The sequence below is a fragment of the Salvelinus namaycush genome, chromosome 33, assembly GCF_016432855.1.
Source record: "Salvelinus namaycush isolate Seneca chromosome 33, SaNama_1.0, whole genome shotgun sequence".
In the NCBI taxonomy this organism is placed as follows: domain Eukaryota; kingdom Metazoa; phylum Chordata; class Actinopteri; order Salmoniformes; family Salmonidae; genus Salvelinus; species Salvelinus namaycush.
The window spans coordinates 37169669-37191697 of record NC_052339.1 but is presented as its reverse complement, the minus strand read 5'-3'; the positions used below and the strand labels follow the sequence as shown (position 1 = coordinate 37191697).

The 22029-nt window shown below is 45.8% G+C and overlaps 2 protein-coding genes across 2 annotated transcripts in view; one reads left to right on the top strand and one right to left on the bottom strand.

The window, feature by feature from the left end:
* LOC120027941 (solute carrier family 22 member 13-like) overlaps nucleotides 1–13226 on the bottom strand; it is a 65201-nt gene extending 51975 nt beyond the window's left edge. The window contains exons 1-2 of the mRNA XM_038973033.1: nucleotides 13142–13226; nucleotides 12689–12893 (exon numbers count right to left, since the gene is read on the bottom strand). Coding sequence (XP_038828961.1) covers nucleotides 12689–12893; nucleotides 13142–13226 — 290 coding nt within the window. The remainder of the gene's footprint in view (nucleotides 1–12688; nucleotides 12894–13141) is intronic.
* Nucleotides 13227–14818: 1592 nt separating this feature from the next.
* LOC120028087 (cysteine/serine-rich nuclear protein 2-like) overlaps nucleotides 14819–22029 on the top strand; it is a 39708-nt gene continuing 32497 nt past the window's right edge. The window contains exon 1 of the mRNA XM_038973248.1: nucleotides 14819–14959. The gene's annotated coding sequence lies outside the window, so the exon portion shown is untranslated. The remainder of the gene's footprint in view (nucleotides 14960–22029) is intronic.

Below are 22029 nucleotides of genomic sequence, written 5' to 3'. Positions count from 1 at the left end.
ACTGCTACTACTGTTACTACTACTATTATTACTACTGCTACCGCTAATGCTACTACTACTACTAGTACTACTATTATTACTACTGCTACTACTACTACTACTACTATTATTGCTACTACTACTACTACTACTATTAGTACTACTGCTACTACTACTACTACTACTACTACTACTAAATCCATTTAAATTGTACATACACAGTTTACAGCAGGTATAAAAGATGCAGTGAAATGCTGTGCTCCCTCAGCAATGCAGTACACTTATCAATATCAATTTTAACAAAATTAAGAGTAAAAACGAATTAAATAGTAATACAAAAGGTATTATTTATAGTAATAATATAGAAATAAAGTGGGTCGTGTCTTGGTCACACAGTAGAATAAATATATAATAGAACAGCGGTATTGACTGTGTGTGTGTAGATGTGGCCTAATTCAGGTAACTAGGAGTATGTCGCGTGTCACTACTTCACAAGAGAACCATTTGAACTTAAACTTACATTTTTTATCAAAATGCTTTTTTGGGGCGGAAATGCCTTCTGGAAAATGTGAACTTTCATGTGACTTAATAACACACGTGTATGCCATCTGTAAATACAAATACAATTGTTAAATTACGAGCTTAGTTGGTTCAGGCACGGAAAAAGGCAGGAACCTTCCTGCTAGCCATGATTGGCTGAGATAATGCCAAGAGATAAGTTTAACATGAGCTGCTCAGTACAGTCGTGGCCAAAAGTTTTGAGAATGACACAAATATACATTTTCACAAAGTCTGCTGCCTCAGTTTATATGATGGCAATTTGTATATACTCCAGAATGTTATGACGAGTGATCAGATGAATTGCAATTATTTTGCAAAGTCCCTCTATTCCATGCAAATTAACTGAATCTCCCCCAAAAACATTTCCACTACATTTCAGCCCTGCCACAAAGGGCCAGCTGACATCATGTAAGTGATTCTCTCGTTAACACAGGTGTGAGTGTTGACGAGGACAAGGCTGGAGAGCACTCTGTCATGCTGATTGAGTTCGAATAACAGACTGGAAGCTTCAAAAGGAGGGTGGTGCTTGGAATCATTGTTCTTCCTCTTTCAACCATGGTTACCTGCAAGGAAACACATGCCGTCATCATTGCTTTTCACAAAAAGGCCTTCACAGGCAAGGATATTGCTGCCAGTAAGATTGCATCAGGGACAGACTGATATTCTGCAAAAGGTACAGGGATTGGACTGCTGAGGACTGGGGTAAAGTCATTTTCTCTGATGAATCCCCTTTCCTTTACGATTGTTTGGGGCATCCGGAAAAAAGCTTGTCCGGAGAAGACAAGGTGAGCGCTACAATCAGTCCTGTGTCATGCCAACAGTAAAGCATCCTGAGATCATTCATGTGTGGGGTTGCTTCTCAGCCAAGGGAGTGGGCTCACTCACAATTTTGCCTAAGAACACAGCCATGAATAAAGAATGGTACCAACACATCTTCCGAGAGCAACTTCTCCCAACCACCCAGGAACAGTTTGGTGACGAACAATGCCTTTTCCAGCATGATGGAGCACCTTGCCATAAGGCAAAAGTGATAACTAAGTGGCTCGGGGAACAAAACATCGATATTTTGGGTCCATGGCCAGGCAACTCCCCAGACCTTAATCCCATTGAGAACTTGTGGTCAATCCTCAAGAGGCGGGTGGACAAACAAAAGCCCCACAAATTCTGACAAACTCCAAGCATTGATTATGCAAGAATGGGCTGCCATCAGTCAGGATGTGGACCAGAAGTTGATTGACAGCATGCCAGGGCAGATTGCAGAGGTCTTGAAAAAGAAGGGTCAACACTGCAAATATATATATATAATTGTCAATAAAAGCCTTTGACACTTATGAAATGCTTATAATTATACTTCAGTATTCCATAGTAACATCTGACAAAAATATCTAAAGACACTGAAGCAGCAAACTTTGTGAAAATTAATATTTATGTCATTCTCAAAACTTTTGTCCACAACTGTATGTCTAGGTGATCCTTTCTAAAGCGTTTTTTTAAAGAACTGCAAAAGTGTTGCTAATGCCGTCTCGTAAATGTTAGCAACACCTCCGCCTTTGCGGGATGCACGGGGATATGGTCACTAGTGTAACCAGGAGGTGAGGCCTCGTTTAACACAGTAAATTCATCAGGCTTAAGCCATGTTTCAGTCAGGCCAATCACATCAAGATTATGATCAGTGATTAGTTCATTGACTATAACTGCCTTTGAAGTGAGGGATCTAACATTAAGTAGCCCTATTTTGAGATGTGAGGTATCACGATCTCTTTCAATAATGGCAGGAATGGAGGAGGTCTTTATCCTAGTGAGATTGCTAAGGCGAACACCGCCATGTTTAGTTTTGCCCAACCTAGGTCGAGGCACAGACACGGTCTCAATGGGGATAGCTGAGCTGACTACACTGACTATGCTAGTGGCAGAGTCCACTAAGCTGACAGGTTGGCTAACAGCCTGCTGCCTGGCCTGCACCCTATTTCATTGTGGAGCTAGAGGAGTTAGAGCCCTGTCTATGTTGGTAGATAAGATGAGAGCACCCCTCCAGCTAGGATGGAGTCCGTCACTCCTCAGCAGGTCAGGCTTGGTCCTGTTTGTGGGTGAGTCCCAGAAAGAGGGCCAATTATCTACAAATTCTATCTTTTCGGAGGGGCAGAAAACAGTTTTCAACCAGCGATTGAGTTGTGAGACTCTGCTGTAGAGCTCATCACTCCCCCTAACTGGGAGGGGGCCAGAGACAATTACTCGATGCCGACACATCTTTCTAGCTGATTTACACGCTGAAGCTATGTTGCGCTTGGTGACCTCTGACTGTTTCATCCTGACATCGTTGGTGCCGACGTGGATAACAATATCTCTATACTCTCTACACTCGCCAGTTTTAGCTTTAGCCAGCACCATCTTCAGATTAGCCTTAACGTCGGTAGCCCTGCCCCCTGGTAAACAGTGTATGATCGCTGGGTGATTCGTTTTAAGTCTAATACTGCGGGTAATGGAGTCGGGCCATTGGGGCATTGATGACATGTTTCCTCCAGGTCTCTTTTCTGATGTTGGGCCATTGATGACATGTTTCCTCCAGGTCTCTTTTCTGATGTTGGGCCATTGATGACATGTTTCCTCCAGGTCTCTTTTCTGATGTTGGGCCATTGATGACATGTTTCCTCCAGGTCTCTTTTCTGATGTTGGGCCATTGATGACATGTTTCCTCCAGGTCTCTTTTCGGATGTTGGGCCATTGATGACATGTTTCCTCCAGGTCTCTTTTCGGATGTTGGGCCATTGATGACATGTTTCCTCCAGGTCTCTTTTCGGATGTTGGGACATTGATGACATGTTTCCTCCAGGTCTTTTTACTGATGTTGGGCCATTGATACTAGTCAATAGGCCCAGTCATTCTCGGTAGGAGACGTTTTATGATGACCATACATTTATACACTCAGCATGTGCAGACATGGCCCTTTTTTGCTGCGCAGATGGAAAGCATTGAGGGACATTATTGTGCTCTTGGCCAACGGTTTGGCACACTTTTAAAGAGAATGTCTCTAATGAATTCAGGCCTGATTCAGTGGCCGTGGCACCAGGGCTCCCCTCCCCCTGTTCCTCCTCCTCCTCCCACTGTTACTCACCCCTCCTCCCCTCTCCTCCCCCTCCAACACAGCTCCCTTTCTTTGAAGGCGAAGGAAAACATTTGTGTTCACCCCTGTTCCCTGGATCTTTTTCTTGTTTATCTAAGGAGGGATTCTGTGGGACTGGAGACTTCAAGGAAATAGAGTAGAGACCAGTCAGAGCCTCAGCTCTCAGGCCGGCCTGCGTCCTCTTCATTAGAACAACCAGTCAGAGCCTCAGCTCTCTGCCCTGCCTACGTCCTCTTCATTAGAACAACCAGTCAGAGCCTCAGCTCTCTGCCCTGCCTACGTCCTCTTCATAGAACAACCAGTCAGAGCCTCAGCTCTCTGCCTGACCCGGCTGTATCCTGTTTACCTGAGTCCAGAGCTCTTCATTAATACAACCAGTCAGAGCCTCAGCTCTCTGCCTGACCTGGCTGTATCCTGTTGACCTGAGTCCAGAGCTCTTCATTTGAACAACCAGTCAGAGCCTCAGCGCTCTGCCTGACCCGGCTGTATCCTATTGACCTGAGTCCAGAGCTCTTCATTAATACAACCAGTCAGAGCCTCAGCTCTCTGCCTGACCCGGCTGTATCCTGTTTACCTGAGTCCAGAGCTCTTCATTTGAACAACCAGTCAGAGCCTCAGCGCTCTGCCTGACCCGGCTGTATCCTATTGACCTGAGTCCAGAGCTCTTCATTAATACAACCAGTCAGAGCCTCAGCTCTCTGCCTGACCCGGCTGTATCCTGTTGACCTGAGTCCAGAGCTCTTCATTTGAACAACCAGTCAGAGCCTCAGCGCTCTGCCTGACCCGGCTGTATCCTGTTTACCTGAGTCCAGAGCTCTTCATTTGAACAACCAGTCAGAGCCTCAGCTCTCTGCCCTGCCTACGTCCTCTTCATTAGAACAACCAGTGATTTAATAAACAATGATCTAACTGCATGTGCAGGGCTGTTGTACAGAGATGACAGTCAGTGAACTAAAAGTCTCCTAAGGTTTAATTACTCTGTTATATAATGCTGGTTCTGTCTGCAGAGAGAGAGGCTATGTTCTGTTCTGTATATAAAAATGTATTTAATGCTGTATATACTGTATATATACAGTATCTAATGCTGTATGTAATACTGTATATAATACTGTATCTAATGCTGTATATATACTGTATCTAATGCTGTATGTAATACTGTATCTAATGCTGTATATAATACTGTAGCTAATGCTGTATATAATACTGTATATAATACTGTATCTAATGCTGTATATAATACTGTATCTAATGCTGTATATATACAGTATCTAATGCTGTATATAATACTGTAGCTAATACTGTATATAATACTGTATCTAATGCTGTATATAATACTGTATATAATACTGTATCTAATGCTGTATATATACAGTATCTAGAATGAAGAGGACGCAGGCCGGCCTGAGAGCTGAGGCTCTGACTGGTTGTTCTAATGAAGAGGACGGTATATAATACTGTATATAATACTGTATATGCTGTATATAATACTGTATATGATATTGTATATAAATGCTGTATATAATACTGTATATAATACTGTATATGCTGTATATAATACTGTATATGATATTGTATATAAATGCTGTATATAATACTGTATATAATACTGTATATGCTGTATATAATACTGTATATGATATTGTATATAAATGCTGTATATAATTTAACAGAATTTTTTTTATTTAACCTTTATTTAACCAGGCAAGTAAGTTAAGAACAAATTCTTATTTACAATGACAGCCTCCAACCCTGAACGACTCTGGGCCAGTTGTGCGTTGCCCTATGGGATTCCCAATGACAGCCTCCAACCCTGAACGACTCTGGGCCAGTTGTGCGTTGCCCTATGGGATTCCCAATGACAGCCTCCAACCCTGAACGACTCTGGGCCAGTTGTGCGTTGCCCTATGGGATTCCCAATGACAGCCTCCAACCCTGAACGACTCTGGGCCAGTTGTGCGTTGCCCTATGGGATTCCCAATGACAGCCTCCAACCCTGAACGACTCTGGGCCAGTTGTGCGTTGCCCTATGGGATTCCCAATGACAGCCTCCAACCCTGAACGACTCTGGGCCAGTTGTGCGTTGCCCTATGGGATTCCCAATGACAGCCTCCAACCCTGAACGACTCTGGGCCAGTTGTGCGTTGCCCTATGGGATTCCCAATGACAGCCTCCAACCCTGAACGACTCTGGGCCAGTTGTGCGTTGCCCTATGGGATTCCCAATGACAGCCTCCAACCCTGAACGACTCTGGGCCAGTTGTGCGTTGCCCTATGGGATTCCCAATGACAGCCTCCAACCCTGAACGACTCTGGGCCAGTTGTGCGTTGCCCTATGGGATTCCCAATGACAGCCTCCAACCCTGAACGACTCTGGGCCAGTTGTGCGTTGCCCTATGGGATTCCCAATGACAGCCTCCAACCCTGAACGACTCTGGGCCAGTTGTGCGTTGCCCTATGGGATTCCCAATGACAGCCTCCAACCCTGAACGACTCTGGGCCAGTTGTGCGTTGCCCTATGGGATTCCCAATGACAGCCTCCAACCCTGAACGACTCTGGGCCAGTTGTGCGTTGCCCTATGGGATTCCCAATGACAGCCTCCAACCCTGAACGACTCTGGGCCAGTTGTGCGTTGCCCTATGGGATTCCCAATGACAGCCTCCAACCCTGAACGACTCTGGGCCAGTTGTGCGTTGCCCTATGGGATTCCCAATGACAGCCTCCAACCCTGAACGACTCTGGGCCAGTTGTGCGTTGCCCTATGGGATTCCCAATGACAGCCTCCAACCCTGAACGACTCTGGGCCAGTTGTGCGTTGCCCTATGGGATTCCCAATGACAGCCTCCAACCCTGAACGACTCTGGGCCAGTTGTGCGTTGCCCTATGGGATTCCCAATGACAGCCTCCAACCCTGAACGACTCTGGGCCAGTTGTGCGTTGCCCTATGGGATTCCCAATGACAGCCTCCAACCCTGAACGACTCTGGGCCAGTTGTGCGTTGCCCTATGGGATTCCCAATGACAGCCTCCAACCCTGAACGACTCTGGGCCAGTTGTGCGTTGCCCTATGGGATTCCCAATGACAGCCTCCAACACTGAACGACTCTGGGCCAGTTGTGCGTTGCCCTATGGGATTCCCAATGACAGCCTCCAACCCTGAACGACTCTGGGCCAGTTGTGCGTTGCCCTATGGGATTCCCAATGACAGCCTCCAACCCTGAACGACTCTGGGCCAGTTGTGCGTTGCCCTATGGGATTCCCAATGACAGCCTCCAACCCTGAACGACTCTGGGCCAGTTGTGCGTTGCCCTATGGGATTCCCAATGACAGCCTCCAACCCTGAACGACTCTGGGCCAGTTGTGCGTTGCCCTATGGGATTCCCAATGACAGCCTCCAACCCTGAACGACTCTGGGCCAGTTGTGCGTTGCCCTATGGGATTCCCAATGACAGCCTCCAACCCTGAACGACTCTGGGCCAGTTGTGCGTTGCCCTATGGGATTCCCAATGACAGCCTCCAACCCTGAACGACTCTGGGCCAGTTGTGCGTTGCCCTATGGGATTCCCAATGACAGCCTCCAACCCTGAACGACTCTGGGCCAGTTGTGCGTTGCCCTATGGGATTCCCAATGACAGCCTCCAACCCTGAACGACTCTGGGCCAGTTGTGCGTTGCCCTATGGGATTCCCAATGACAGCCTCCAACCCTGAACGACTCTGGGCCAGTTGTGCGTTGCCCTATGGGATTCCCAATGACAGCCTCCAACCCTGAACGACTCTGGGCCAGTTGTGCGTTGCCCTATGGGATTCCCAATGACAGCCTCCACCGGCCAACCCTGAACGACTCTGGGCCAGTTGTGCGTTGCCCTATGGGATTCCCAATGACAGCCTCCAACCCTGAACGACTCTGGGCCAGTTGTGCGTTGCCCTATGGGATTCCCAATGACAGCCTCCAACCCTGAACGACTCTGGGCCAGTTGTGCGTTGCCCTATGGGATTCCCAATGACAGCCTCCAACCCTGAACGACTCTGGGCCAGTTGTGCGTTGCCCTATGGGATTCCCAATGACAGCCTCCAACCCTGAACGACTCTGGGCCAGTTGTGCGTTGCCCTATGGGATTCCCAATGACAGCCTCCAACCCTGAACGACTCTGGGCCAGTTGTGCGTTGCCCTATGGGATTCCCAATGACAGCCTCCAACCCTGAACGACTCTGGGCCAGTTGTGCGTTGCCCTATGGGATTCCCAATGACAGCCTCTAACCCTGAACGACTCTGGGCCAGTTGTGCGTTGCCCTATGGGATTCCCAATGACAGCCTCCAACCCTGAACGACTCTGGGCCAGTTGTGCGTTGCCCTATGGGATTCCCAATGACAGCCTCCACCGGCCAACCCTGAACGACTCTGGGCCAGTTGTGCGTTGCCCTATGGGATTCCCAATGACAGCCTCCAACCCTGAACGACTCTGGGCCAGTTGTGCGTTGCCCTATGGGATTCCCAATGACAGCCTCCACCGGCCAACCCTGAACGACTCTGGGCCAGTTGTGCGTTGCCCTATGGGATTCCCAATCACGGCCGATTGTGATACAGCCTGTATAATACTGTATATAATACTGTATATGCTGTATATAATACTGTATATAATGTTATATTTAATACTGTAACTAATACTGTATATGCTGTATATTATGTTATGTAATGCTGTATGTAATACTGTATATAATGCTACATATAATACTTTATATACTGTATATTAAACTGCATATAGTGCTGCATATAATACTGTATATAACACTGTATATAATTTTGTATATAATACTGTATATTGTGCTGTATATATATTCATGTTTATAATACTGTGTACGATACTGTATATAATACTGTATATAATGCTGCATATAACACTGTGTATACTGCTGTATATACTGTATATAATACTGTGCTGTATATAATGCTGTATATAAAATTATATATAATGTTATATATAATGCTGTATATTATAATGTATATAATACTACATATAATGTTATATATAACGCTGTATATAATACTGTATAGTAACCTATATATAATGTTATATATAATGTTATATATAATTCTGTATATAATGCTGTATATTATAATGTATATAATACTACATATAATGTTATATATAAGACTGTATATTATAATGTATATAATACTATATATAATGTTATATATAATTCTGTATATAATGCTGTATATTATAATGTATATAATACTACATATAATGTTATATATAATGCTGTATATAATACTGTATATTATAATGTATATAATACCATATATAATGTTATATATAATTCTGTATATAATGCTGTATATTATAATGTATATAATACTGTATATACTGTTATATATAATGTATATAATACTATATATAATGCCGTTTTTAATGCTCAACAGTTTGTGTGTATCAAGAATGGTCCACCACACAAAGGTCATCCAGCCAACTTGACACAATTGTGGGAAGAATTGGAGTCAACATGGGCCAGCAGCCCTGTGGAACGCTTTCGACACCTTGTGAGTCCATGCCCCGATGAATTGAGGCTGTTCTGAGGGCAAAAGGGGGAGGGGGTCCAACTCAATATTAGGAAGGTGTTCTTAATGTTTTGAACACTCAGTGTATATTTCTGCAAATCAGTAACTAATCAATAGCTGTATTAAATGCTGACGTATAGGTACAGTATAAGTCATCATTAAAGGCCCAGTACAGTCAAAAACGTGATTTGCCTGTATTTTATATTTATTTAACGAGGCAAGTCAGTGAAGAACAAATTATTATTTTTAATGACGGCCTAGGAACAGTGGGTTAACTGCCTTGTTCAGGGGCAGAATGACAGATTTTTATCATGTCAGCTCGGGGATTCGATCTAGCAACGTTTCGGTTACTAGTCCAATGTGCCGAGCACTAGGCTACCTGCCGCCCAGTAGTAGTAGTAGTAGTAGTAGTAGTAGTAATAGCAGCAGTATTAGTTCTAGAAGTAATATTCATATTAGTAGTAGTAGCAGCAGCAGCAGTAGTAGCAGTAGAAGTAGTAGTAGTAGCAGCAGTAGTAGCAGTAGCAGTAGTAGCAGTAGCAGTAGTAGTAGTAGTAGTAGTAGTAGTAGCAGTAGCAGTAGTAGTAGCAGCAGTAGTAGCAGTAGCAGTAGTAGCAGTAGCAGTAGTAGCAGCAGCAGCAGTAGTAGCAGTAGAAGTAGTAGTAGTAGCAGCAGTAGTAGCAGTAGCAGTAGTAGCAGTAGCAGTAGTAGTAGTAGTAGCAGCAGTAGTAGCAGTAGCAGTAGTAGCAGTAGCAGTAGTAGTAGTAGTAGTAGTACCAGTAGTAGTAGTAGTAGTTTATATATATTCCCACACTAGGAGGTTGGAATAATACTGTGGTATTGTGAACAGTATTATTACGCCCCTTTAGTGTGAGAGCTGTTTGAACATTTCAGCCTGTTTTGGTGGGATGGAGTATTTGCCTGCCTGTCTTCTACTAAGCTAACATATGGAATTGTTTTAAGAAGGTCATACCATGTATCATTTAGCTATTTGATTCTGAAGTTTAGGACCCCTTAAGGTATATATAAAAATGATTTGATACAAATATTGAATTTGGCCTTTACTGCTATAGCCCATAGAAACGCATTGAATAACATATTCATAAATGGCAACAAAGAAAAATAAATCATAAGGAATACGTTTTTGAAGTGTCTGTCCTATATCTAGGGTTAGGGTTAGGGGGTTAAGGGTTAGGTTATCTAGGCGATATAACAAAGATCAGGAAATAATGCTTACATCTATTTGTTTACACATATTTAACCCCTTATTTTTGTTGCCACAAAACTATCTCCATGCTCCCATTCATTTGTATGGGTTACCTTCAGACAAACCCAAAACTACCTCCCTACTTCCATTCATTTGTATGGGTTACCTTCAGACAAACCCAAAACTACCTCCATGCTCCCATTCATTTGTATGGGTTACCTTCAGACAAACCCAAAACTACCTCCCTACTTCCATTCATTTGTATGGGCTACCTTCAGACAAACCCAAAACGGAGTCTTTCTACCGTGTGGTCATATTAGTTTGGAGCCGAAACTGTTGGCGCATCGAAAGATGGAACATCAGCGCTGCCGCCCACAGACGAGTTCAATGGGCCTTGTGGGGGTCGTAGAGCAAACGGAGAACTCTCCCCCTCTCCTTAATAATACCTTGTCTTCCCACAAACCTCTCCTCAACACCCCGCCAGGCCCCTCTGGACTGGGGAGGGTCACACCTGTGTTGACATTGGCAGGACACTTGGTTTTCTCTGGTCTACTCTGCTAGTCAGACCAGGCTGAAAATGAAAGCAAAGCATCTCATCAGTATGTTTCTCTTGATCCCCTGTTCCGGAACAACTGGACTGTCCCAAATCACACCATATTCCCTAACTAGTGGACTACTTTTGACCAGAGCCCTATGGTTAATGGTGCTTAGGATGAAAAACATTTCAGAAGAAAGGACGAGACTTGAATGTAACACTTAACTAGTTGCCTTGAACGCCGCACCCTAGCGACTCAATAAGCACAAGCTGCTAACCAGTGCCAATCAGCCTCAACTACTGTTTTAAACACTCAACTAGTTGCCTTGTAACTTCTCAAACTAGCTCTGGCTGCCACTAACTGCTAATCAGCCTCAACACCTCTTCTCATTCTCCTTAAGCACCACTACCGCCTTGCTTAAACCTGACAAAACAGTCATTGATCCTCTCTGTTTAGCCTCGCATGCAAGACACTGAGTCACACGCCTCAATATATCGAAGGGTCTTCTCAAAGTTTACCTAGTTACTTAAGTTAGCTTACTTACTTCGTTTACAATGGAGATTGATCTCACTGCCTCGAATTCCAAAATGTTCTCAGAACAAGTTCCAGACTCTCCCTTCTCCATTGTCAGGGACACGCCACCTCTAACCAGATGGCTGTGGTCTGTTGTCTCTGTGCCCTGCCACCGTTCCAGGCCTCACAAAGAACCAGATTGCCGTGGTCGGCCTCCAGGCCGATTTCTCACCTCCCTGCCCACCCGAGCTCACCGGCCTCCCCTCTCCGCATGCGGGGACGGCTCGTGCTCCAGCCAACCTACAGAACCTTTCCCTCTGCTCCCGCTTCCATCGTAATAACAAGGCAGAGCTGTTCCACACAAGGCTTCTGCCAAGACATAGCCCGTAAACATCCTGGATGCCATGGCTCCAACCGCTACCAAGGGCCTTCCATCTATCTGTCCTCACACCCCCCTCAACCCCTTACCTGCCTTATCGTCAGCTTTTCCCACTCTTCTTCCCTTCCTCCCTGCCCTTGTCTCCCACCTCTTATGTGCTGTCTCCACCGGTGTCTACACTGGTGCTCGCTCTGGCGTCCTGACAACCTTGCCTTCACAGCCTCCCCTCCCCCCAGGTCTCGATAGCCCCGTGACCACTTCTATCTGCCAGTGTCGACCTCTCGCTTTCTCTCAGGTCCCGCTGCCACCACTGCAGCTTCTCATCTTCTCTCTCTGCCAGCAACAACCTCACACATCTCCACCTACTCAGCCAGTTACGAGCCTGCCGCCCTCCAAGCTGCGACCCTGTCCCGACTGCCTCTCTGTTCCAGTCTTCACTGCCGGCCGTAGCCCTGCCCCGCCATCCGGCCCACCACCCCCTCTCTACGGCCACCCCAGCTCATCCTCCACCCAACGCCCCGATCTTCAATCCGTCTCCAGTCTCTTCCGCTCTCTGCCAGCAGATCCCACAAGGTGCAGATGTTAATCCTACTGCTCTCCTCACTCCTACTCCCACCCAGGCCTTACCCCTCATCGTGGACTGTGGCCTCAACCAGGTGCCCCTGCACTCCACTAACCCTCACCACTCCAGGGTTCTCACTGTACCAGCATTTTGCTTGGCTTTCTCCCACTACAGAGAGGTCATCTGCATCCTTCTCACCGCCAGGAGTTGGACGACTACCAACCTACCATTGAGGATCTGGCTGTCCGTTTTGGTGACGTACCCTTTTACCCTCACCGGTTATCGTCAGCCACTGCCTCCAGGCTCCTGCAGGGGGCGCCCTCGACGTGGAGCTCTACTGTTGCATCTTCCCTGGAAAGGTGTCCCTCGCCTGCGACCTCTGTGGCTGTCCATCCCACCCTGCCACCACCTGCAGCCTGACTGCCCTGCCTCTGCTCGCTGTTCCGCCCTCTTCCAGACAACGTTTCTTTCTTCACCTCCTCTAAAAGGAGGGGCCGCCATGGTCCTCATGCAAGCTCCTGCACATTTTGTAGTGGTGCCCACGCCCGCACCTTCTGCCCTCAGAAACCCACTCCTTCTGCTGGCCAACCTCGCCACCTCATCAACGTCACCTCCAGGGCTGTGGACTTGGACCTTAACACTGACCACTACTTTGTCCGATATTTGCTTGACTGCCTGAATTTAGTTTTTCTCCAGGCCTCATCTCTACTTTCACATTTCTGCACCAACCTCTGTTCTGCACTTGATGCCATGTGTTGTCTTCTCCCTCCTGGCCACGGAGATGAAGCAGGGGTTTATGATTGCCCCCCTCCATGCCATTCTCCAACTACTGCATCATGGTGCATTCAAGACAACTGGGATGTTGGGGGAAAAAAATTGTTCCGACTGGGAAAAAATATATTTCAACAGTCATCCAACTCAGGAACTCGGGCCTGTTTTTCTAGAGCTCCGACTTCTCCAACCTGAAGATCAGTGACGTCACATCAACAGAAAATATGGCAGACTTTTTTGCTTATGGTATTATTCTAAAAGTTGAAAATAAACTTTAAAACATTATATTGGGTGTTTTTCTTGCGCGACAGCATTTATATTGTTTTCGATTGGTTATTGTTAGGTGAAGTTGTGAAATATAACCGCTATGACTGAGATCAAAATAGTTTTGCTAGCTACTCTGGCACTAGAGTAGAAAGCACTAGCTAATGCTAGCTAGCAAGAGCAGATGCTGTTGAAGATAGCTAATACCTAACATTGTAAAATCTCATGACCCTGAGCTTGCGGCCTCGTGGGTTTCAATGTATGCAGACAAGAACATCAATTTGTTTATTTATCGGGAACAAAACGAACCCCTCAAGACGCCCCTGTACCCACCAGCTACTTCTTTGAAGATTTTACTATAAGAGTTCACATTCTTGGTCAGTTTAACAAATTGCTACATAATCAAGTGATTAGTCTGTTACACAGCTATTATTAATATGTAGCGTCGTACAATGAACTGATGAGAGGTAGTTATTGATCTCGGTCTTGAGGTCAGCTGTGAGGTTAAAGAGACAGATGCAGTATGTCGATGGAGACTGCGCAGCCAAGGGAGACGGTCCAGCCTTCCTGCTAACCAGCTGTGTGTTCAGTAGAGCGCAAACCCTCTTTCTTATTGATTTAACGTGGCAGAATTTGGAAGCAGGTGGCTGAGGTTTGCCAAAAAGCCTTGCAGAACTGAATGCCAGGGTGAAGGCAGTCAAGGGTGAAAATACATTACTCTGGTTGGACGTGGCTGCCAAGCTAACCCTACTTTGAATAATCTCAAATATAAAATATATTTTGGACACTTTTATGGTTACTTGTGTTATTTCATAGCTTTGATGTCTTCACTATTATTCTACAATGTAGAAAATAGTAAAAATTACCCTGGAATGAGTAGGTGTGTCCAAACTTTTGACTGGTACTAATATATATATATACTCGGACATTGCTCGTCTTCATTCAATTTTTTTACTTTTAGATGTGTGCATTGTTAGATATTACTGCACTGTTGGAGCTAGAAACACAAGCATTGCGCCTCACCCGCAATAACATCAGCTAAACATTGATATTCATCAATAAAAATTTATTTGATACTATTTCCATTGTACACTGTGGGTAGCCTACTGTCTCCATTGTACCCATAAACATTTTTATCCTCAACACATTTCCAATATTTATTTTAAATATTGTTCCTCAACTATTTGTTTGCTTTCTACTGGAAGAATAGATAGTGCCTGTAAATAGTCCAGTTGAGCCAGGCAGCTTTCTCTGTCTCTCTCTCAGGCAGGAAGCAGCGTGGGCAGCCAGCCTCCCGGTGGCACCGCTTGCGTCACGGTTTTTCCAGTGACGCGTAGGCTGCGCTGCGGAGCAGTCTGTCTCAGACAAGGGAAAGGCTGCACGGACCGTGTGCTCTGCTACAATCGAGACAAAAGCGAGATGTCTGTTCGAGGATAAAGTGCGATTGTGTCGCTTGGATTGTGACTATTCTACTATATTTTCACTAATGGCGATCTGATATGTGAAGTATTGGTGAGTAGCGGCGCTGTTGGTCATTTAACACCGTTCTGTGTAATTGATGTGTAAAAGGGGGGGGGGGGAGACAAGCCAAACAGTTGGGATGTTCTCTATTCTGTCACCATAGCAGAAACTGGCGCTAATCATTTTGTTTATCATGTTCGTTTGGTTACAATGTTGCGGAAGAGAAGGTAGACATTATAGACAAAGCTATGGTATTTAAATATGATGATAATCGGGTCTATAATGAAGTGGTTCATTTAGTTGATGGTCGCATTTTTAGAAATCTGACGTTTTATCGCAGCTGTTGATAAACTAATTGACTACTTTAAACAAGTTTGTTGGTGTTTGGCCTTTAATACACCTTGTGATTGGAGGTTGAGTGCAGGACAGGTGACAGAGCACGCCAGTGTTAATAAACCATGTGATTGGAGCAGGTTGAGTGCAGGACTGTTGACAGTGAACGTGTTAGACTATTATATTTAATAAAAACATGTTTTATTTAACTGGGCAAGTCAGTTAAGAACAAATTCTGATTTACAATGACGGCCTACCCCAGCCAGACCTGGACGACGCTGTGCCAATTGTGCACCGCCCTATGGGACTCAATCACAGCCAGATGTGATACAGTCTGGATTATTGTAGCCTAGTTGATTTTGTGGTTGTAATGGGTATTTCTAATATGGTGTGTTGTCTACAGTGTATTCAGTAGGCTAAATTGATTCCCTAGTTCGCCTCCAGTGGCGCTACGGCCACTACAGCTCGAGCTCTCACAGCTGATGTGTTGTCATAGCAATTATCATTAATCAGGAGGATTGATCGGCTCAACATGGGGAGGCTGGCCACAGATAATCAGACGTGATATCATGATTGACAGACATATCAGCAATTAGGCTGCGCTATTCAAATGAAATGGTCCGTGTGTGTTTATCGCCTTGTTATTGAAAAAAGGCATTGATTCATCATTGGAATATTCGATCATACGTGAATCAGGGGACATTGATGCCACTTGGCGCAAAGGAATCCATTTTATTGTTCAATATTTGTCTGTCTGATAACCTGAATCAATTACAGCTTGTTAGTTAATAATATCTAAATGATTGGTTATTCTGCATTGGACCACACATGTAATGTTTAGAAGTGAAACAAAATATGCGTTTTCCTGTCTGGAAAACTATTTTCCCTGTTCTCAATGTCTTCTCCACAGAACAAAGGGACAGGATGTCATTTCTAACCCAACCCTAGCCTGTGGTTGACCAATCAGAAGTCCCCTGTCCCAACCCTAGCCTGTGGTTGACCAATCAGAAGTCCCCTGTCCCAACCCTAGCCTGTGGTTGACCAATTAGAATTCCTTGCAATAAAACTGGGCCACTGGCCAAATACCAAGTATCCTGTTTCAGGCCCAATGTATAGACAATTTAAACCAATGAGAACTTACCCCATGTAGCTATGCATCCCGTGTCTCTGTCCCATTCATTCCCTATTACAGAAAAACAACCATTTCCATTGATCGTTATTTCCCTCTTGACCTTTAGTCCTCTGCGTTGTGTATTTTGAATATTCTTACACCAGCCAGCTAACGTTAGCTAGCTAACAGTACACTTTAACTTGAAATGAAAATCAACTTTCTGACAAAATTAGAAACATGTCATATCTAAAAATGTTTTCCAGCTAGACACTTCTCTGTCACGGATGCCACGGTTGCTCTTAGTTTGAAGATGTAATCCAGAGACGGGTGTTTTACAACAGCCTTCTGTATGTTCCCTTTTGGACCCTGTCTGCATATCTGCAATCAAATGCCAGAATTCCTTAACTATCATACTCTAATTCCACTGATTTCAAACTCGGTCCTCCAGAAAGTGAAGAGCAACACCTTATGCAGTTATTTGTGATATCTTTCAGAAAAACTGCGTTAGAAATGATTACCTACACATAGTGACCAGTTCATGTTATAGACAGAAGCGCTCTACTTTGCAGACCAATCCAAACTCCTCTCTCGGCATGTCCAGCCCACTCATTATCTCAGCCAATCATGGCTAGCGGGAAGGTTACTGACTTGTTCCATGGCTAAACCAACTTGGCTCGTAATTTAGAAACTGTATTTACAGATGGCAGACAAGTTTGTTATTAAGACACATGGAAGTTCACATGTTCCAGGAGGCATTTCTGCCCCAAAATACGCATTTTGATGGATAAAAAACCAAGTTTACGTTCAAATGTCTCTCCTGTGAAGTAGTGACACATCTTGAAATTAGTCACATATTTCATATTTTCCCCACTAATTGGTCTTTTAAACCAATCACATCAGATCTTTTCACATCAGATCTTTTTCAGAGCTGATCTGATTGTTCAAAAGACCAATTAGTGAAAAGAATATCAGAATTGTTCTGCCTTTGTAAACACAGCCCTCGTGTTTTGAATGTGGCAGCTACAAAGTGAAATGTGTTCAGTATGTTGAAGCAGATGCTCTCATTCTCACGCTGCATTAGATTAGACCGACGCTTCCACGGTGTGGGACTAAACCTCATTTCTTTTTTACACCGAGGTTGCCTCCCAGATGGAATGCAATGTTCCCTATATAGTGCACTACTTTATACCAGGGCCCTATGGCACCATGTTCCCTATATAGTGCACTACTTTATACCAGGGCCCTATGGCACCATGTTCCCTATATAGTGCACTACTTTATACCAGGGCCCATGGAACTATGTTCCCTATATAGTGCACTACTTTATACCAGGGCCCATGGAACTATGTTCCCTATATAGTGCACTACTTTATACCAGGGCCTTATGGCACCATGTTCCCTATATAGTGCACTACTTTATACCAGGGCCCATGGAACTATGTTCCCTATATAGTGCACTACTTTATACCAGGCCCTATGGCACCATGTTCCCTATATAGTGCACTACTTTATACCAGGGCCCTATGGCACCATGTTCCCTATATAGTGCACTACTTTATACCAGGGCCCATGGAACTATGTTCCCTATATAGTGCACTACTTTATACCAGGCCCTATGGCACCATGTTCCCTATATAGTGCACTACTTTATACCAGGGCCCTATGGCACCATGTTCCCTATATAGTGCACTACTTTATACCAGGCCCTATGGCACCATGTTCCCTATATAGTGCACTACTTTATAACAGGGCCCTATGGCACCATGTTCCCTATATAGTGCACTACTTTATACCAGGGCCCTATGGCACCATGTTCCCTATATAGTGCACTACTTTATACCAGGGCCCATGGAACTATGTAGGGCATAGGGTGCCATAATCCTAGTCCACATGTCCATATCCTCTTGACCAACTAGCCTACACGGTGGGTGGTGCGGAAGGAGTCAAAAGATGTGAGACAGGTAGTATACAGATGATTTAGGGAAAGGGGGATACCTAGTCAGTTGGAAAGGGAAAGGGGGGGATACCTAGTCAGTTGTACAGGGAAAGGGGGGGATACCTAGTCAGTTGGAAAGGGAAAGGGGGGGATACCTAGTCAGTTGTACAGGGAAAGGGGGGGATACCTAGTCAGTTGTACAGGGAAAGAGGGGGGATACCTAGTCAGTTGTACAGGGAAAGGGGGGGATACCTAGTCAGTTGGAAAGGGAAAGGGGGGGATACCTAGTCAGTTGTACAGGGAAAGGGGGGGATACCTAGTCAGTTGTACAGGGAAAGGGGGGGATACCTAGTCAGTTGTACAGGGAAAGGGGGGGATACCTAGTCAGTTGTACAGGGAAAGGGGGGGGATACCTAGTCAGTTGTACAGGGAAAGGGGGGGATACCTAGTCAGTTGTACAGGGAAAGGGGGGATACCTAGTCAGTTGTAAAGGGAAAGGGGGATACCTAGTCAGTTGTACAGGGAAAGGGGGATACCTAGTCAGTTGTACAGGGAAAGGGGGATACCTAGTCAGTTGTACAGGGAATGCATTCAACTGAAATGTCTTCTGCATTAAACCCAACCCCTCTGAATCAGAGAGGTGCGGGTGCTGCCATAATCGACATCCACGTCGTCGGCGCCCGGGGAACAGTGGGTTAACAGCCTTGTTCAGGGGCAGAACAACAGCTTTTTTACCTTGTCAGCTCGGGGATTCGATCCAGCAACCTTTCGGTTACTGGCCCAACGCTCTAACCACTTCATGTGCTCTGCCGTGCACGTTTCACAACCACAGGAAAGTATTTAACTGACACACACAGAGGCTTCTGTCTCCAGGGAGTGGGCGTTAATAAGTGTTGATGAACAGAAGCTGTTGCTTGTTTTATCAAACACAGCAGATAGCATAACTAAACTGTGAGAACTAACAGTCTCTCTCTTCTGTTATAGTCTCCCTTAGCCTTCTCATCCCTGGGGTGAGTTTGGCTTCATGCAAATGTTTCAAAGCACAATGAAAATAGCACCTGCAGTTGCTATCTCAATCTATAAATATTGTCATTGACTTTAAATAGACATGTCGTGACAAAGCTTAGAGCAGAGGCTAGTATCGTCTGATTTTAGTAGCCATCATGGACACAGTAACATACAGGGTTTGACTGGTCACCTCTTGGAAACATCTTTGCTCCATTGTGCTAAACAGATCCAGGTATGTCTCATGGATCCAATGTTCCCAAGTGTCCAGTAGGCTACGCTACCTGGTCCACTGCGCTACCTGGTCCACTGCGCTACCTGGTTCACTGCGCTACCTTGTCCACTGCGCTACCTTGTTCACTGCGCTACCTTGTCCACTGCGCTACCTTGTTCACTGCGCTACCTTGTCCACTGCGCTACCTTGTCCACTGCGCTACCTTGTCCACTGCGCTACCTTGTCCACTGCGCTACCTTGTCCACTGCGCTACCTTGTTCACTGCGCTACCTGGTCCACTGCGCTACCTTGTCCACTGCGCTACCTTGTCCACTGCGCTACCTTGTCCACTGCGCTACCTTGTCCACTGCGCTACCTTGTTCACTGCGCTACCTTGTCCACTGCGCTACCTTGTCCACTGCGCTACCTTGTCCACTGCGCTACCTTGTCCACTGCGCTACCTGGTCCACTGCGCTACCTGGTCCACTGCGCTACCTGGTCCACTGCGCTACCTGGTTCACTGCGCTACCTTGTTCACTGCGCTACCTTGTTCACTGCGCTACCTTGTCCACTGCGCTACCTTGTCCACTGCGCTACCTTGTCCACTGCGCTACCTTGTCCACTGCGCTACCTTGTCCACTGCGCTACCTTGTCCACTGCGCTACCTGGTCCACTGCGCTACCTGGTCCACTGCGCTACCTGGTCCACTGCGCTACCTTGTTCACTGCGCTACCTGGTCTACTGCGCTACCTTGTCCACTGCGCTACCTTGTCCACTGCGCTACCTTGTCCACTGCGCTACCTTGTCCACTGCGCTACCTTGTTCACTGCGCTACCTTGTTCACTGCGCTACCTTGTCCACTGCGCTACCTTGTTCACTGCGCTACCTTGTCCACTGCGCTACCTTGTCCGGTAGATGGCGCTACCTTGTCCGGTAGATGGCGCTACCTTGTCCGGTAGATGGCGCTACCTTGTCCGGTAGATGGCGCTACCCTGTCCGGTAGATGGCGCTACCCTGTCCGGTAGATGGCGCTACCCTGTCCGGTAGATGACGCTACCTTGTCCGGTAGATGACGCTACCCTGTCCGGTAGATGACACTACCTTGTCTTTGGGTTGTCTTTTAGAGCGGGTTGTGCGTTTATAAATGAACGGTGCAGTGGAGATACCTCCAGTATTTACCTGTCTGTGTTTTATGTCTCTCCTGACTCAGACTACAACGTTGTGATTGTATAGACCGTCCCGTTCTGTCTATGTGACTGGACTCGTACAACTCTTACCCTTTGATGTCCAGAGCTTGCTGGTTTTCTGTTCTACCTGATAATTGCACACACCTTGTGTCCCAGGTCTAAATCAGACCCTATTTTGAGGGGAACAATAAAGCTGAACCTATTGAAATGGTGCCGATGGTTGGCGCCTCGCCTCCAGCTCCTACAAAACATTCCAGGTTTCTACTTTTTCTAGTGTTTTTCAAAACATGTCTTACTCACTTTGTTTAGTGCACTACTTCATACACCTTGGTAGAGCTATTGTAATATGAAACGTTGGGTACTCACCGTCCACCCCAATTCCCGGAGACGGCGGAACAATAGTCTGGCTTCTTTGGTGACGCTCCGGGTTGCCTGGGAGTCCTACTGAAAGGGAAGGAAATGAAGACATCGACAGAGGCAGACATGGTGGGGGTCTTAGTGAGATTTAGACACCGGGTGACCCATCCTTCATTACCGAGCATACTACTCACCAATATTCAATAATTACAAAATTAACTTGACAAACTCAGAGCGAGGATCTGATTCTGCATTATAACTTGACAAACTCCGAGCGAGGATCTGATTCTGCATTATACTGTTTTTCTGAGGCTTTTCTCCGACATCCAATCAACCATCAGGTTTTACAGCTCGAGTGGATAGAAAACAGGTTCTCTCTGGCAAGAGGTCAGAGGGCTCTGCTTTATGACCAATAACAAGCGGTACGTGCCCTGACCTTAGAGAGCCTTTTTATTTCTCTATTTCTTTAGGTCGGGGTGTGATTTGGGTGGGCATTCTAGTTTGTCTATTTCTTTGTTGGCCGGGTATGGTTCCCAATCAGAGGCAGCTGTCTATCGTTGTCTCTGATTGGGGGTCGTACTTAGGCAGCCCTTCCCACCTTCAGTTGTGGGATCTTGTTTGTGTGTAGTTGCTTTCTGCACTGCATATAGCTTTACGTTCGTTTTAGTATTTTGTTGTTTTTCGGTGTCATTTTAATAAAAGGAAAAATGTACGCCTACCACTCTCCACCTTGGTCTCATTCTATCAACGAGCGTAACAGTACGACAGGGGAAATGTACAGGAACTTGCGAAATTCTGCTCTCCCGACTTGGAATACTTGGTCATCAAATGTTACCCTTTTTACCTCCCAAGAAAGTTCTCAGGTATTGTCGCCATGGCTGTGTACATCCTGCCCCAAGCCGACACCAAAAATGCTCTCAAAGATCTTCATTGGACCCTGAACAAACTGGAGACCGCGTATCCGGAGCAGGCGTTCAT